The sequence below is a fragment of the Misgurnus anguillicaudatus genome, chromosome 1, assembly GCF_027580225.2.
Source record: "Misgurnus anguillicaudatus chromosome 1, ASM2758022v2, whole genome shotgun sequence".
NCBI classification, from domain to species: Eukaryota; Metazoa; Chordata; class Actinopteri; order Cypriniformes; family Cobitidae; genus Misgurnus; species Misgurnus anguillicaudatus.
The window spans coordinates 748,341-766,484 of record NC_073337.2 but is presented as its reverse complement, the minus strand read 5'-3'; the positions used below and the strand labels follow the sequence as shown (position 1 = coordinate 766,484).

Sequence of the window (18,144 nt, the reverse complement as noted above, 5' to 3'; positions counted from 1 at the left end):
GGCTGCCCTCGGGAGGTGAGGGGTGAAAGCTCGAGCGGGCACGGCCGCCATCTCCGGGACGACTGCGCCTCGGAGGAAAAAATGGACACCCCTCTGATGCTGCAGAAGGGACGGGACCAGAAGGAGGTCCAATGGATTTGGCAGAAATCGTAGAACACGACTCTGCAGTCTCCACCGGAGCCTCAACCGGCTGAGGATGAGAAGGCCGGTAGGTGGAGCTACTCAGCGTAGTGATGCGAAGAGCGTCCTGCGAGCGCTTGACAGCCGCCCCATGGCGGCGTCAGCACTGCAAAGGCGCAGAGAGCATTCCCGTAGAAACGTCAGTCGTCTCCGCAATCCAAGAGGGTTATGCTCTCACAGAGAGACCAAACTCTCCACGAACGCAGCCTCGGAGTGCTTGATGCCTAAGCACGAAGACAGCGCTCGTGACCATCACTGGAACCCTTATACCTCTTGCATCCAAGATCGCACGAACGAAAAGCAATCCTGAAAGGGATGCTGATCTCCGAATATACGTGAGAGTGGCTGTCTTTAAAAAGACACAGGGCTCTCACGTATCACTCTATTAGGGAAATCACTCTTTAGGTGCTCAGCTGATGATGCGCACAGGGAGAGGCAATGCACACACTAAACTCAAAACAAAAAATATGCAGAGCAGTGGAATACAGCGAGCGTCCGCTGTGTTAGTACTGCTTGTCAATCAACTTCAGCAACCGTTCCCAGAAGAGCAAGTAGCTTCTCAGTAGCAGATAATGCCGGCTTTCGAAGCGAAAAAGCTAATTTCCATATTTGCACCTGCTGCTTATAAAGGCACCTGGCTGGGCGGCGCCAGCATTATGCAAATATCTCAATGCCAAGTTCATTGGCGGTTTAGTAGTATACGAAGCAGATTGGTCTCTCTAAGCGAGTTCCCAATTCGTCTGTCACGACGTGACGTCATAACCACGGCTCTATGAGTTTCGGATGACCGCCAGAGGCGGTGCTTACAGCACATGGATGTCCATCACACGAACGTGGAGGTCGAGTATTAGTAACAACAAAGTCACCTGTGACATGGTTGACGTCATCGATGTGCCCCGGCACAAAAGAGAAGTCAACCCAGGAAGTGACCTCTTGGCTATCTTCTCGTGTTCACTCCGAGTGACAGCCAAGCTCTGGCGGTCATTCGAAACTCATAGTGGTTATCTGCATAACCTTCGTTCTATTTCGTTTCTTCTGACCGTCAGAGGCGGTGCTTACAGCACATGGATGACTAGTACCTACAAAGTCATGAGGAGTGCTTACCCATCTAGAGATGCTGTGACGGGCTCGGGAGTATTACTGTTGTCAGGGGGTTATGGGGGACCACATTGACCCTGTAGAACCTTGTAAAAGTGCAGCTTGATGTCCAGGAGGCTGCTCTGCATATGTCAGAAAGGGGCACGCCTCTCCGTGATGCCCATGAAGTTGCTACACTCCTTGTGGAGTGTGCTCGGACTGGCTGAGGGTTTGGGGAGCCACCCTGCCTGTAGGCATGCTGGATAGCCTCCACTATCCACCTAGACAATCTCTGCTTGGAGAGTGCCTGACCCCTCTTTGGCCCTGTGTGGCAGATAAACAGGGCATCACACTGGCGGAATCCCTCCGTTCTCTCGATGTATATCCTGAGGGCGCGCACCGGGCATAAAAACTCTGCCCTCAGGTCTGACCCCTCTTTTTGGGCTGACTTGAAAGCTGGCAGGCTAAGTGGCTGGTTGGTAAATGTAGAAGAGAGGGTCTTTGGAAGGAAGGAGGGGTTTGGCCATAGCGTGACTCCGCCGTCTCCGGAATGCCACTGCAGGCAATCATTGCTGACTGAGAGTGCATGCAGTTCCCCCGACTCGCTTAGCTGACGTTATGGCTAGGAGAAAGGCTGTCTTCAAGGCGAGCCAGTTTATGTCTGTCGTCCTCAACGGTTCAAATGGTGCTCTGCAGAGAGCCTGCAGCACCAGAGGGAGATCCCACTGGGGTAACCTGGCTTCGTTGGGGGGGTCTCAATCGGAGAGTGCCCTTCAGAAAACGGGTCACCAAGACATGTTATCCTACCGTGCTCCCTTCGACTCTGCTGTGCTGCGCTGAGATGGCAGCTGTGTACACCTTGATGGTGGAAGATGCAAGTCCTTTGTCAAAAAGTGCCTGAAGGAACTGCACTTCCTCACTGGAAGGCACCAGGGTTCTCTGTCCAGTAGCCGCAGCAACATCGGAAACCAAACTCTCCCTGGCCACTGATCATTAATGTGTCGTGGTGTTTGAATATAATCCTGTGCAGGGTGTGCAGACTTAATGGTAGAGGGGGAAATGCATAAAGCCTTCATCTTGGCCATGCATTTGCCAGTGCGTCCTGGCCCAGAGGGCTTGGGCCGGAGAGGCTGAACCAGAGGGGGCAGTGTGTTGAGTCCTGACTGGCGAAGAGGTCCACCTCTGCCCTGCCATAATGCTCCCAGATGGTTTGTACTACCACTGGGTGGAGTCTCCATTCCCCTAGGTCAGGGTTCTGGCAGGACAGGAGATCTGCGGCTCTGTTGGAAATGCCTGGTAAATACATAGCTCGCAGACTGGCAAGGTGTTGATGGGCCCACGGCAAGAGCTGCTGGGCTATCTTCAAGCACTGCAGGGATCTGGTGCCTCCCTGGTGGTTGATGTAGTACACCACTGTTGTATTGTCTGTCCTCACCAGTACGTGTCTGCCTGCCACTTCCGGGAGAAAGTGTTGTAGGCCAAAAAATACTGCCTGTAGTTCCAACACATTTATGTGCTGTTATTGCTGTAGCGGACTCCAGCAGCCTCTGACTGTCCTGCACTGCCAAACTGCACCCCATCCTTCTTGGGAAGCATCTGTGGTAATGACCTCCCTCCTGGAAGGGATAGAGCCTAAGGGAACCCCCTACATCAGGTACTCCCTCATCCTCCATGGCCGGAGGAGCCGTCGGCAGCTGTGCGTGGCCCTCACTAGTTTGTGTACATGCCGTGCAGAATGAAGGTGGCGGTCGTTCAGCCACCTCTGAAGTGGGCGTAGTGTTAAAAGCCCCAGTGGGACCAGGGATGAGACAGCAGTGAGCATGCCCATTAACTGCTGGAATGTTCTTAGAGTCAGTAACCTGCCCCTTCTCTGGGAAGGGGTTATTCTCATTGTCCGCGAATCTAACTGTATGCCCAAGAACACTGTCTCTTGGCTGGGTACCAAAGAGCTCTTCTGGTGGTTGACCTTGAGCCCCAGCTCTGAGACATGCGCAACCACTGCGGCAGCCTCCATGCAGGCCTGAGCCTCCGACTGTGAGCAGATCAGCCAATCGTCGAGGTAGGGTAGAATCCGCATGCCCCGTGCCTGTAATGGCCCCAACGCTGCTGCTATACACCTGGTGAACACACGCGGTGCTAGCGCTATGCCAAATGGTAGGACGCAAAACTGGTATGCCTGTCCTTCGAAGGCAAACCGAAGAAACTGCCTGTGATGTGGTACAATCGGAACATGGAAATAAGCATCCTTTAGATCGATGGTTGTAAACCAGTCTCCCTCCTGAATGCTCTGGAGAACATCTACAGTGCGCAACATATGAAATTTTAGGACCTTGAGGTTGGTATTGAGAGGTCTTAGGTCTAGAATCGGTCGAAGACCGCCATCTTTCTTGGGAATTATGAAGTATGTTGAATAGAACCCACCGTCCTGTGTCTGCCTGTCGATTAGTGTAATGGCCCCTTTTTCTAAGAGAGCGTTGATCTCTTGTCTTAGGGCTAGGGCCTTCCCTGGGTGGCTCACGATGGTGTCTTTGACCCCTCGGAATCTTGGCGGTCGTGGTTGAAATTGGATGTTGTAGCCCCTTGACAGAGTTGCCAGCACCCAGGGGTCTGGTGTTATCGCTTTCTAGTGTTCGAGCTGCTGGCTGGAAAAACGTCCGACCGCCGCTGTTATGTTGTCACCGTCTGCCCGTCCGCCTTCTCTGGTCTCTAGGGGGGTGACGAGTCTCGGCTCGGTTATCCTGTGTAGAGCCGCGAGTCCTGGAAGTGGTAGGGCGACGAAACCCATCTGTGCGTCATGACTCCTGACGGGTAACTGGCCACGATGCGAGTGCGGGCGGTGGCCCCCTCGAGGTTGGAGCCCTGTGTCTTAGCTGGCTCCCCCGGCGGAGACTGGCAAACTGCTGTCTTGCCTGTACTACCTGTGTGCTTCTATCCAGGGCCTGTTGTGCGGCCTGACCAAACAACTCCCCTGGGAGAACAGGGAGGGAGCGAAGGACTCTTCTGTCGGGCTCTGCCAGCGGGGACTGGGCTAGCCATATCTGGTGGCGGGCTAGGGTTAAATATGACATCAGTCTACCGAGTTCTCCGGTCATATAGGCGAGGGCCTGGAGTGACGTATCACACAGTTCCTGAGACGATGTCTGGTCTGTCCCTTGCAACGTCTCGGTAAGGGCCAGCATCAGGTGTGACATTGAATTTCCAATGCGTCCCATACGTGCTGCCGAATAGCTTCTTACAATTAAGTCATCCGTGACACGGCACTGTGCACGGGGGCAACGGGCGTCAGGTCTTAAAGCTTCATTGGGAGATAGCACTAGTGCTGCTACTGGTGGTTCTATGTTCGGCATGTTCTGAAGACCATATATGGGTGCGTCCTGCATGGCTGCCAGTACTCTGCAGTCCCTGGGGAGATGGGAAAGCTGTCTAGGATCTGCCCAACATCTCTGCAGCTCTTCAATATACGGGGCTGAGGTTGGCATTACCCATGTGGAGGGCTGTGTGGAACCTCTAAAAAAAGCATTCTGCTTAGGCACAGCTGCTGGTGTTGTATCCTGTCCCAAACGGGCTAATGCGGCCTTTAAGACTGGCTGAACTGACGCTTGACCAGCCTCTGATGCCGCCGTTGTACTCTGACTTGTGACCTGGGAGCCAGTCTGAGAGTCATGTGAATGAGATGTCTGTGGCTCAGGTTCACCAAGCTCAAAACTCTCTGAGGCTCTGATGGATAGTTCGTCCTGCGCTTTGCCTGTTGATGATGATGATAGCGATGGCAGATCAGCTTGCCTATCTGGTGGGGTTTCAGCGAGTTCATGCAGGCCTGTTCCGTTAACCCCTGCCTCAAATGTTCAATACCCAGGCAAGAGGGACATTCTGTGTGGCCGTCCTCTGGTTCGAGGGGGGCCTTACATCCCACACAGGACGAATACATATGCAGCATATTGATTGCTGCTACACTTGGTCAGCTAGGCGGGTCAACACCAGGCTGGTTAATTATACAATACAGTAGCCACCGGCGAGTACACCCTGGCTTTAAGTAGACTGCTGTATTGCTGCTTAAGTTAAAAATAATAATAATAATAATAAATTAATAAATAAACAAAACAAGACACTTGATTACAATCTGTAAACTATCTCAATAGATTCTCTGTCAGAAAATTAGCGTTGTCTAATTTCATTGCGAAGATTACGCTCTGATTTTAAACGTCTCCATAACAACTGAAATGGCGTGTTTGCCGGTAACTGAAAAAAAAACAACTGTTCACGGCGAGAACACCGTTTGGCGACACACGTTGACAGCAGCAAAATATACAACTAAATCTTAACTAATGACTTACCTTAGATGAACCGGAGCTGACCGTGGAAAATAGTCACCCGCGAGTTCGCGGCGAGAAACGCCGCCACGCTGGGCTCAATATTCCCTCTGAGCGAGGCCACTCAGCGCCGGTTTTTAAAGAATTATGGCTAGACTAACGCAGTCTCTAGGAGGGTAAACCAGTTGGTTAAAGCTCCAACCTCTACGGGTAGCGAAACTTCAGCGTCTTAGTCCAACTTCGATCCTGCTTCAATTGCGAGAAGATGCAAGAGGTCACTTCCTGGGTTGACTTCTCTTTTGTGCCGGGGCACATCGATGACGTCAACCATGTCACAGGTGACTTTGTTGTTACTAATACTCGACCTGCACGTTCGTGTGATGGACATCCATGTGCTGTAAGCACCGCCTCTGGCGGTCAGAAGAAACGAAATAGAACCAGAACACACAAATGATACAAAATGATTCAGCACAGGACAAGACACACTTAAATAAGGGAAACTAAACAAGATAACAAGGGAAGTTCAGGTGCGGGGAGTTAACTAATAATGAATATTTAACGAGGAGACAAGGGGCGGGGACAAAGACAAGACACGGCAGCACACTACCCAAAAAAAAAGGCCATGTGCTGTCACACAAAACATGGGTACCGCCACAATCCTGCCACATGACCATGAATTACTATGAATAACTATAACAGACTGGCAGGATCATGACAAGCAGTGTGTTTTATGTACCTTTAAAGAACCTTAACTCATTAATGCCCAAAAAGCTGCCCAGTGACCGCTAGGAAAACTACAGTAGCAGTATTTAGGATTTGTTTCTAGGGTTAATTTATCTAATTTTAGGAATGTTTAGAAATGTTTATCTAACTCTTTCTCTCACCTCCAGTAAACTGTCTCCAACCAAAGCAACCAGCAGCGGGTGTCCCCTACGCTGTCGCACTAATGCCGCGTTTTCAGATGCGTACATGCAGGTGAAGTCAAACATGGCCACATCTGGCTGCCCATAGTGGTTGATGGCAAAATCCAAGGTAGGAAGCTGCTGATTTGTCGAGAAGTCAGCCGCTTCACGAGCATAGGAGAGAAGTGCATTCTGGTCCACATTCTTCCTGGACAGTAACGTCTCTGTGTCTGTATAATCATGCAACGCAAACGGTTAACATGTAAATGTATCCATATTACAGTTGTGCTCATAAGTTTACATACCCTGGCAGAATTTATGATTTCTTGGCCATTTTCTGAGAATTTGGGAAGTTTCTGTTGTCGATATCATGTACAAAGAGTAAACACAGTTGACTGATAATCAATGGCTTCAGCCAAACACTTAGCATGAGTGAAAGAAATTTTTTTGTGTTATCATTCATATTTCCTGAAAAATGGCAAAAAAAAAACATAAATTCTGTCAGGGTATGTACACTTATGAGCACAACAGTATGTACATGCAAACACACATGTATCCATGTGTTTGTAATGTGATAACTCACATGCAGTATCACTCCTTTATCCAGAAGACTTTGTTTTTTGGCTGTCATGACAAAGTAGTGAGTGTCATCTTTGTAATATACAATATTCTCCAGATCAATTCCTGAGATAAAGACAGCACAAGGTCAACAAACACTCATTACATTTTTTTTTGTAAATTCTCAAAAACAAATGATGCAGTACTATTAAAATCACAAGTTGCATATACTTATATATACTGTATATATATATATTTATATTATATACACACAGTGGTGTTAAAAAGTGTTAGCCCACCTCCAGATTTCTTATGTTTTGTATATTTGTCACACATACATGGCCCTGTGTGAAAAAAGTGTTTGCCCCCTAAACCTAATAACTGGTTGGGCACCCATAGCAGCAACAACTGCAATCAAGCGTTTGCGATAACTTGCAATGAGTCTATTACAGCACTGTGGAGGAATTTTGGTCCACTCATCTTTGCAGAATTGCTGGAATTCAGCCACATTGGAGTGTTTTTGAGCATGAACCAATAGGATTTAGGTCAGTGCCCGGTTGCATGAAACTCCTTAAGTGAGGGTTTTCCTAAGGGATAAAAATTGCTATAGTTACGAAATTTCACGGCGTAAATAAATCAACGCATGCAGCTCAACAGAAGGCGGATTTGTGTACAATGAAATGTCGCAAATAAACAGACTGTAAAGTACTGCATGTATAAAGCCTTAAAGTAACTAAAACTTGAAGCACGTTGGATTGACTGACGATCAAAGCGTTATTCACCTAATAAATGCGCATAAATAAAAGCGATTTTGTCTAAGGGATTATTTTGATCGTTAGAAATGCGAGTTGATACTTCCTTTTCTTAAATAACCAGAAAGTCAGACATTACATGTGATGTTAAGGGACCTCTTATAGTCTCTTTTTTAAGGAAAAATGGGTACTAAGGACGCATAGCAGAACTTAAGGTAATACTTTAGCATTTAAGGGTAAATACTTATTAACAGCCTTATGCTTCCCAAAGTGAACACTTAAGGTTTTTCTTGCAACCCATTTTTTATTAAGGGTACCCTTAACCTTACATCTAAGAAATTTCTTAGCTTAAGGACTTTCATGCAACCGGGCAAAGGACTTTAACTAGGCCACTCCAAAGTCTTCAATTTGTTTTTCTTCAGCCATTCTGAGGTGGACTTGCTGGTGTGTTTTGGATCATTGTCCTGCTGCAGAACCCAAGTTCGCTTCAGCTTGAGGTCACCAACAGATGGCTGGTCATTGTCCTTCAGGATTTTTTGGTAGACAGCTGAATCCATGGTTGCATTCCCAGACCATTACACTACCACCACCATATTTTACTGTTGGCACTGGTTTCGGAATGGAATTGGATGATGACTATGTCCTTTTTAACAATATTAACTTCAAATTAAAGCCATTCAATTGGAAAACATAATTTAGGAAATTCATATGGGATAAATGGCATCAATCAGGGGAAATTATCATAAATAAATGATCATCCAGCCCCATCTAAAAGCATGCGCTCAGCATCGCATCACCCCAGCCCACCAGATAAGTCATGTCCAGAAACTCATATGTTCCTCCAGAGGATGCCCATTTTGGTGGAAGAGTAAGTAGTCCTCTGGAGAATTCATGTTGTTTAGGTCCGTTCTTCTGTCACGTGTTTAGGAGTATGAAGGAGACGACAATGAGTTACACAAACATATAACTTTTAATTAACATATCTCGGTAAATCATGTAAGCACTAGGTCAATACATGTTGCACTATTGTTGGTCTGTGCCACTGATCTGTGCGGAGACTGTGTCAGTTGACCAATCAGAGCAGATTAGGCTACTGAAAGGTGGGGTTTAGGCAGACTGAGTCGTTGAACGGCTTCACACGAATAGTTTGGGGATCTCTGAGAAATGTGGTAATTTTAAATTTATATTTTGAGAAAACTACAGTGTTTTTTGACCTGCATGCATTTAAACCTTTTCTCCGGGACTTATAAACAGTGATAGGACGCTTAAAATTTGCATCTTACTGGCTCTTTAAATATACTATATACTGTATAACAAAAAGAAAACTGTTTCCCAATTGTTGTTAGAATCATTATTAAGAACAATATATGCAAAATAAATGTATTTTAGCTGTGAACACACTCAGTGCTAAAACAAATCAGTACCTGTGGCTTTGCGTAGGTCTTGGAAGAATCTCTGGTTGAAGATAAAGGCCACTCCGCTGATCTCCTCTACTTTAGCCTCAGCGGTTGTGTTACGATTGATGAAATTTGCAGTGATGGCAATAGCCAGTTTCCCTCGAAACTCCTTCCTGCGAAACCCTACAAGACAAACACGAAGAGACGAATCAAACATACCCTGAGTTTCCGAGCAGTTTAAAAACAAAGGAAAAGCATTCATTTTGTGAGGACATCTAAGCTGTGTAAAATTACAATTGAGGAACTGTCTTGTTATAGCTGACTGTGAAACACAATGCTGGCAGCATGTGATTTGTCTCATTACTTGGGTCTGACTCGTCACCTCTTCTTTACTTTACGTCTACATGTTACTCATTTGCAAGTTCACAGCTCTTGATTTCTTGTTGCTTCAGCTTTTGATTAAAAAAATGTTTTGGTAAATGCTGAAATTTACATTAAGAAAGAGAGTGTTGTTCATTGTTAGTTCTTGTTGGTTAACTTACATGCATTAAATTTGTTAATAAAAACATTTTATAAAGCGTTACAAAAATATTATATATTAATATGACATATTCTGCTATTTGCTTCAGATTAATAATAAACTTATTGATATGACATCACAGAACAAGGTATCCGATACATATTTCATTTTTTCATAAAACTTATAATCTTTAAGCCTTACAACTACATAACATTTCTTTTTTAAGCCTGTGCCTGTATTAATAACCACAATTTGAATCCTGTCATTTCCTATGACTCATATCCCAGCACAAGCACAAAAACATTTCTGGTCTTTGTGTGTAAATGTGAGACAGAATGTGAAGAAAAGAGGAAGAGCAGAAAAAACAAGCAGAATACGACACTAAAGCTGATATAACAGAACATACTGTCATCATGAACAAAACAAGTTCAAATAAACACACACTGACTAAAATCAATTTCTGATCATCTCTAATCTGTGACTACAATAAACCCTAGCAAGATTGATGCTGTTACCTGGTAAAGTGTTTCTTCTCCCATCTGCTCCGATAACCACGTCAAACTCCACCTGTCTGACCGGATGAGACTGAGGGTTTACCTCTGCTCTCCAACCAAGCCCTGAACAGGATAAAAATTGAAGTTAAAAATATTTGGGATTCCCTAATGCAATTGTATTTTGATCATGGTCTTACTTTGGTCGTCCTGATTCTCTGGAGGTTCCAACAGATGTTTGAACTCCACATTCACATGAATCTCAACACCCAATAACAAGGCAACTTTTAAAAGCATCAGCTGCAGCTGTCGAATACCTACAAATATACAGATGCTGGTCAAATGTAATATTAATATCCTTAAAAACAACATAAAACAACATTCACAAACCACTATTGCTTCCCATTTTATAGTTTATTCATAGAGTTTCATTAATTAATAAAGATTTACTAATATAGTATCAAACAAGCAAAAAAACAAACAAACAGAACATTAGACAACAGAAAATATATACCAAAAAAATTATAAGCGATAACAACATTCTAAATTGCTTTGTTAATCAGATAGAAAAAAAATAAGGGGAAGTTTACAAAACATGTCTCCATTAAACTTCTTCCAAAACTTGCTTCCTTAATGTGAAAAATCCAAAAGGACAGTAGTATTTTACAGTTTTTTACAGATGCTAGGACACATTTCTCAATACTTAGGTCACTTTTGCACAACTCTTCACACAGTGAGCACAACAGAAGTTGATGTGGGCTAAACTGAGGATCATTGCTTTTGCACAAAGTGCATTCAATGACTACATCTCTCAAATTTCATGAATTCTTTTCTCACTCAGAAACAGCAACTGCCAAAACTCTTTGTACATACAGGCCAATTTGCACATGCTTACATACTGTTTTCAAAACTGTTAAACTATACTGAATACGACAGCAATTTGCTTAATTTCTACAGTAATATTTTAATGAAATATATTTTAAATCTTAAAAAGAAATGCTATAAAAACAATTGAACAAATGGAGAAGACCGAGTAGATTAGCTTTACTATTGTATCTGTATCAGTGGATGGTGTGTATACAAATTCTTGTATTTTACAAAAAACTAAAAATAAACTACATAAAATATTGAAGAATTCTGCATCATGTCTGATTAATTCCAGTAAACATATATTGCAGTGAATTATAAACAGAGAAAACATTGAATAATGCTACATGTTGTTAGTGTTTTTTAGGTCATTGTTTTGTGGGTTACAAAGTGTGTTTGTCGGCTGTCAACCTTTGCTAGTGCTCTGAAAGAATGAGATGATTTGAGACCTGAATAAAGTGTTTTGGCAGTTGTAGTGCATTTTGAATGTGAAATTAACTGCTTTGCCAAGCTGAAAGCTGGTTAGGAGAACTGTGTGAAGAGTTTTGCATTTTGGAATTATGCAGTGGAAAAAAATATACTACATAAAATGTTGACGAATTCTGCATCATGTCTGATTCATTTCAGTAACATATATTGCAGTGAATTATAAACAGAGATGCGTCCTTGTTTTACACAAGAAAACATTGTGTAATGCTACATGTTGTTAGTGTTGTTTAGGTCATTGTTTTGTGGGTGACAAAGTGTGTTTGTCGGCTGTCAACCTTTGCTAGTGTTCTGTTAAGAATGAGTTGATTTGAGACCTGAATAAAGTGTTTTTGTAGTTGTAGTGCATTTTGAACGCTTTGACAAGCTGAAAGTTAGTTAGGAGAACTGTGTGAAGAGTTTTGCAAAAGTGACCTAAGTATTGAGAAATGTGTGCTAGCGTCTGTAAAAAATCTGTAATTTTACTGTTTTTTAATAATAATTACTATCTGGTTCACTCACTGATATGGTCTATGGCTCCAGCACAGAACTTTCCATAAAACTTTTTGGCTCCGAGACCACGAAGGTCCTGAATGGTGAAGGGCCAGAGGTGCAGTACGTTGTTTCTCGAGAAAGCGTCTCTCTTTTCCACCAGAACCACTCGAGCACCCAAGAAACCCAACTCTATAGCTGTCCTCAATCCACATGGCCCCGCTCCTATGATCAAACACTGAACACAAACAAAACAAACCTCAGACTTGCATTCACATTGCAACAGTTTTAAATAGGGAAGTTTGACTGCCGCAATGGATTTTGGGTGCAACTATGTTTGTACCGTGGTGTTAGCGCATGCATGGCCTCTCATGTACTCTTTTTGGCTGGCACGTTTGTCCAGTTTGGCCCATAATGCTTTGGCTTTCCAGTAGTGCAGTTTGTTTCTCAGTGTGTGGTAGAACTGAGGCTGCCCACTCGAATTAAGATTGAGTTCTTTGCACAGTTCTTCAAACGCCTTAAGAGTTTCCCTGCACGTGGCGGCCAGCACAAAGGCATCGAACAGGGTGTGCGCTTTACACATCTCTGACTGTCCGTCTCCCATATCTCCTCATCAGACCCTACTGACCCACACATGAGTCAGTTCATCTCTGGAAAACTCCAGACACGGGACATCTGGAAAAATGGAAAGAAAGACTGTCATACTTGTCAAACAATACAATATTGCAGAAATATTCAAACCTATAAGTGAACAGCATCTGTGTCATGTGATTGGTAACCATGAATATAATTTTGATGCATTCTTCAGTCAAAAATCTGCAGTAATGTACAATAAACATCGGGAGGCCATTTATTGAATTTACTAAAATAAAATTAGTTTCTGGAGCACACTTGGTAGTGTATTAGTGTCTAGGGTTTGAATCCCAGGGAACACACAAACTGATCAAATGCATACCTTGAAAGCACTGTAAATTTTATTTGGCAGACTGCTTACTACATGCAGGTGTCTTCCATCTGTTTCAAAATCTATTAATGTAAACCAGGCTGTGCTATATTGTGAATACACTAATCATGCTGAAGAACAATACCTATTTGTTTAATTAATATAATGGTCAAGGACATGAAAGGTAAAGAACTGAACTGAATTATACTATGTTGTTACCTACAGGTGCAATATGAGTAAACAAATTCCTCATAACCCAAAGGACCTATAATACCTTTCACAGCACCTGTACGCTGCAGAAGCTACACAGCGGGTGACCCAGCATTAAATGTGTCACTCTGATTGGCTGTTGGATAAAAGGGGTGTGGTTTGCAGTGCCCTGTAGTGTCAGGTTTCAGCAAACCACTTCATTGCACACATTACCAAAAAGAACAACATAATGTTAATGTCTTAATGTATTCAGCGTATTTCTTCAGTGGTGCATGCCAGCCATAATAAATAGCTTGACCTAATAAATACTCATTGTAAATAAAATGGCCTATTATATGCATTAGTGAAGTATCAGTGTTCAGCAAACAAACAAATATACAATATATAAATATATATTTTATATTCAGAATGTATGGATGTATTTAAGTATATGTATGGACAAAATATTGTGAAGATTTATAGTTTGTGATCCACTAATAAGAGGAAAGGTCCCAATACTACTACATAATTTCACTGGATTCATGGGCACTGCATGTAAACTCACTAAAGCACACACAGGGCATGAAGGGTGCCTGAAGAAGTATAAGTCTGGTATTAACCCTTAAAGGAATGCCACCCACTGGGAAAGAAAAGGAGATTAGGTGTAAGCCAAGGTGACAATTATCTTTCTTTTTTAACTGCTTATATACACTCACCTAAAGGATTATTAGGAACACCTGTTCAATTTCTCATTAATGCAAATATTTAATCAACCAATCACATGGCAGTTGCTTCAATGCATTTAGGGGTGTGGTCCTGGTCAAGACAATCTCCTGAACTCCAAACTGAATGTCAGAATGGGAAAGAAAGGTGATTTAAGAAATTTTGAGCGTAGCATGGTTGTTGGTGCCAGATGGCCGGTCTGAGTATTTCACAATCTGCTCAGTTACTAGAATTCTCACGCACACCCATTTCTAGGGTTTACAAAGAATGGTGTGAAAAGGGAAAACATCCAGTATATGGTAGTCCTGTGGGCGAAAATGTCTTGTTGATGCTAGAGGTCAGAGGAGAAAGAGCTGACTGATTCAAGCTGATAGAAGAGCAACTATAACTGAAATAACCACTCGTTACAACCGAGGTATGCAGCAAAGCATTTGTGAAGCCACAACCTTGAGGCAGATGGGCTACAACAGCAGAAGACCCCACCGGGTACCACTCACCTTCACTATGAATAGGAAAAAGAGGCTACAATTTGCACAAGCTCACGGAAATTGGACAGTTGAAGACTGGAAAAATGTTGCCTGGTCTGATGAGTCTCGATTTTCTGTTAAGACATTTAGATGGTAGAGTCAGAATTTGGCGTGAACAGAATAAGAACATGGATCCATCATGCCTTGTTACCACTGTGCAGGCTGGTGGTGGTGGTGTAATGGTGTGGGGGATGTTTTCTTGGCAAACTTTAGACCCCTTAGTGCCAATTGGGCATCATTTAAATGCCACAGCCTACCTGGGCATTGTTTCTGACCATGTCCATCCTTTAAGACCACCGTGAACCCATCCTGTGATGGCTACTTCCAGCAGGGTAATGCACCATGTCACAAAGCTCAAATCATTTCAAATTGGTTTCTTGAACATGGAAATGAGTTCACTTTACTAAAATGGCCCCCCACAGTCACCAGATCTCAACCCAATAGAGCATCTTTGGGATGTGGTGGAACGGGAGCTTCGTGCCCTGGATGTGCATCCCACAAATCTCCATCAACTGCAAGATGCTATCCTATCATTATGGGTCAACATTTCTAAAGAATGCTTTCAGCACCTTGTTGAATCAATGCCACGTAGAATTAAGGCAGTTCGGAAGGCGAAAGGGGGCAAACACAATATTAGTATGGTGTTCCTAATAATCCTTTAGGGGAGTGTACATGCACCTAGTACAATACAGACACCCGATGTTGCTGGATGGCAGCCAGATGATTCAATGTATATGCTCACACACATACACAGGTTTACTTAACTCTCAAATAAATTAGGACAAACCACTGACATTTTATATAAGCATGAAGCAAATAAAAATAACTCAACCCAAAAAGAAAATACATTACCCTGTGTGTGAAATCCAGGCTAAAGTCTCACAATCTAATTATAACGTGGATCAAGTTTGATTTCACACTGAATTCCATATTTGACCTTTTAGGCAATATTAAAGATATCAAGGTTATATTTTCACAGAATGTACTAGGCCTGCACAATTTATTGGCAATAATAGACAAGTTTTAAAATGTTGTATAACTTTTTGTAAAGCAGCTGCAAACATTAAAGACCAGAATAATTACAAGTTTATTAATCATTATGAACATTTCCTCACCATCACAGATGTAGTGTTGAGCAGTAACGTTGAAGGCTTTGCATGTTTCTTTACACACTGTAAAAACATGATATCATATCAACATATATTTTTATGTTACTTTAACTTAACACATTAAATTTGTTTGTTTTTTTATTACGTCAGATTAACTGACTAGCAAAATTAAGTTTATACTTATTGAGGAAGACGACCACCAATTTAAATTACTGAAATGATTCTTTTTGTATTTAAAGCTTTGGTTCTCTTTAAAAGTCGTTATTTCAGTAATTAAGTAATAAGAAAAATAAGCAGACGCTGCAGTTTTACTTACTGCCTGCAACTCATGACCGGGTGTTTATTACTGGGGCCGCCCAATTTTAACGAAATCCAATGTTAACAAACACACTTGCACAACTCTGCTTCTACCATGGATAGACAAACTACATCCGTTGTTTCCATAATGTTGGGTTCTTTGGGAAGCTGCACTAGCTTAAATTTCCCTCATAAACAACAACACACTTCTTTGGTGACATTGATTTCGTGTCAGCTCCTGGAAGATGTGTGCTATTCTGGGTGAAATGCCCATATAAGGACTTCCATTGTACTTCCTGCACTGCTTACACGCCACATTTAGTAGTGAAAAAACTTTCTGAAACTTACAAACCAAGAAGTGCATTTGACACAAAAATACTGTCATAAATCCAAATGGTTCTTTGAACCTTTTCCCATGTTTAGCATGAGGAATACAACTCTTAACTCTGTTAAGTCAAAATGCATGAAATACAATAGACCCCCTCCCCACACACACACTTTTAAGTTACTGAAATACTCCCAGTAGTAAAATTGTGTAGTCTTGCACTTTATTTGCTTTTGTTTTAACACAATGATTATCTGATCAAAATAACAAAAGATGTATTGCAGTGATGATAAAAAAGAACTGAAATCAGATTTTGATTTGCTGGATATGTTAACGCAGCGAACAGCGGCTTATAGTAGTTCACTTTCTCTCAATATTAACTTAAAATATGGATAAAAGTAACCAGCTGGATATAAACTAATGCAAATTGATGGTAATAATCATGACATTAAACATTTGGGTTGGATTTTGCTGTGTGTATTTTTGTGTAACAGTTTGAGGCACTACTAATATTAGAGTCCTGTTAGCCTTGATGGCAAACTGCAGGTTCCTGCTGTTGTTTCTCTGCTAATGCAGCATCTATTCAGTAAATTAATTAATTTATAATGATACAAAGCAAGGGATGCAACTCGGAAAAATTATCGTCATGCATTTTTGCAGATAACCGATTATTCCCCCAATGAACTATCGGTGCCGATTAATCGTGGTCCAGGGTGTAGTGGGTCACTCAAAAATACTTTACAAAAAGCAGCTTGTGGAACAGACCAACCTTTAAGCAGCTGTAGGTGCAAAGGAGGAACAACCAGTGACTCAAAACAAAAACTCAAACTACATCAAAACAGTGAAGTATTTTTCCTGTTTTTCTTTTATTTCTGTCTTTTTTTAATACATTTTAAAATTAAAAAGCCATACTTACACGTGAATTGGGTATTTTATTATTATTTTAAAATTATCCATTTGTAAAGCTCTTTGACATGTAGCCTAGGCCTATTGCTATTTTTTTCTTTTGTTAATCTTTGATGATTTACTTGAATTATTTCTAAACCACTCTAAATGACCTCTCTGTATGAAATTTGCTATGTAAAACTTGCCTTCTATATTGTCTATGATTATGTCTACTTTGTCACTTTGTCAATATCATCGTCATCATCATCGAATGTGTGTCCTGTATGATGAACTCTCTTCTCTGAGATTTAATGATTGACAGGTTTAAAGGAAATACCGTTTAAAGGAAGAGGATTACAGTGCGTAAAGTGCGTGCTGCAGAAAGACTATCGATCCTCTTCTCTAGGCAGCCATTCAAACACCGATTGCACTGTAAACTATGATGCCATCTTAATGCATAAACAATTAATTAAACTACAGTCATTATTTACATAGAGTAAAATAGATACATTACCACGTGTCACTGCGCACCAAAACGCGACGACCCGAATGCAGACTTTCCCCTAAACTTTCATGCATTTTCCATATCGCACTGCACCTGCCTTAAAAATGTTTCCCACACCACTGCACCAGAGTGACATGATACTGTATGCGAACCACAGCACGTGAAGTCTGCGTAAGCATTTTTCAAATAGCAAAACACATTCAGTGGCCTCCAGTAATATTTACCGTGCTGGATGATGCTGACATCTTTTGCTCTCCATCTCGGGCAAGTTTCCAAGTGGATGTAAAAGCCACCGGAGTCACATTTACAGCTGCAATGCTGCGCGCTCCCCCTTGCCTCACTTGTGCACGCGCACGCACGCACACACACACTGTCCCGCTCTGTCCTCTTTCTCCATCACTTTATAGCCAAGGTCAGAGGAAGGAGCTACCAGGCACTTGGTGACTCCTCCTTAACAAACACTTTCAACCAGACAAACACAAACATTGTCTTTGTGGACAAACATGTATATTAGACACATGCACGTGCATGCATACATGCGCACGCACACAACAATGGAATTTATTAATAAGCAATTTCATGTATAATGTAGATTGTTCATGTAAACAAACCAGTGCATGTCTTGACAAG

The 18,144-nt window shown here is 42.5% G+C and overlaps 1 protein-coding gene across 1 annotated transcript in view; it reads right to left on the bottom strand.

The window, feature by feature from the left end:
* mical3b (microtubule associated monooxygenase, calponin and LIM domain containing 3b) overlaps positions 1–17,903 on the bottom strand; it is a 48,275-nt gene extending 30,372 nt beyond the window's left edge. Inside the window, exons 1-8 of the mRNA XM_073870182.1 lie at positions 17,739–17,903; positions 12,355–12,686; positions 12,042–12,249; positions 10,388–10,504; positions 10,212–10,313; positions 9,204–9,359; positions 7,058–7,153; positions 6,452–6,714 (exon numbers count right to left, since the gene is read on the bottom strand). Coding sequence (XP_073726283.1) covers positions 6,452–6,714; positions 7,058–7,153; positions 9,204–9,359; positions 10,212–10,313; positions 10,388–10,504; positions 12,042–12,249; positions 12,355–12,615 — 1,203 coding nt within the window. The 5' untranslated portion in view covers positions 12,616–12,686; positions 17,739–17,903. The remainder of the gene's footprint in view (positions 1–6,451; positions 6,715–7,057; positions 7,154–9,203; positions 9,360–10,211; positions 10,314–10,387; positions 10,505–12,041; positions 12,250–12,354; positions 12,687–17,738) is intronic.
* Between the last annotated feature and the right edge of the window lie 241 nt (positions 17,904–18,144).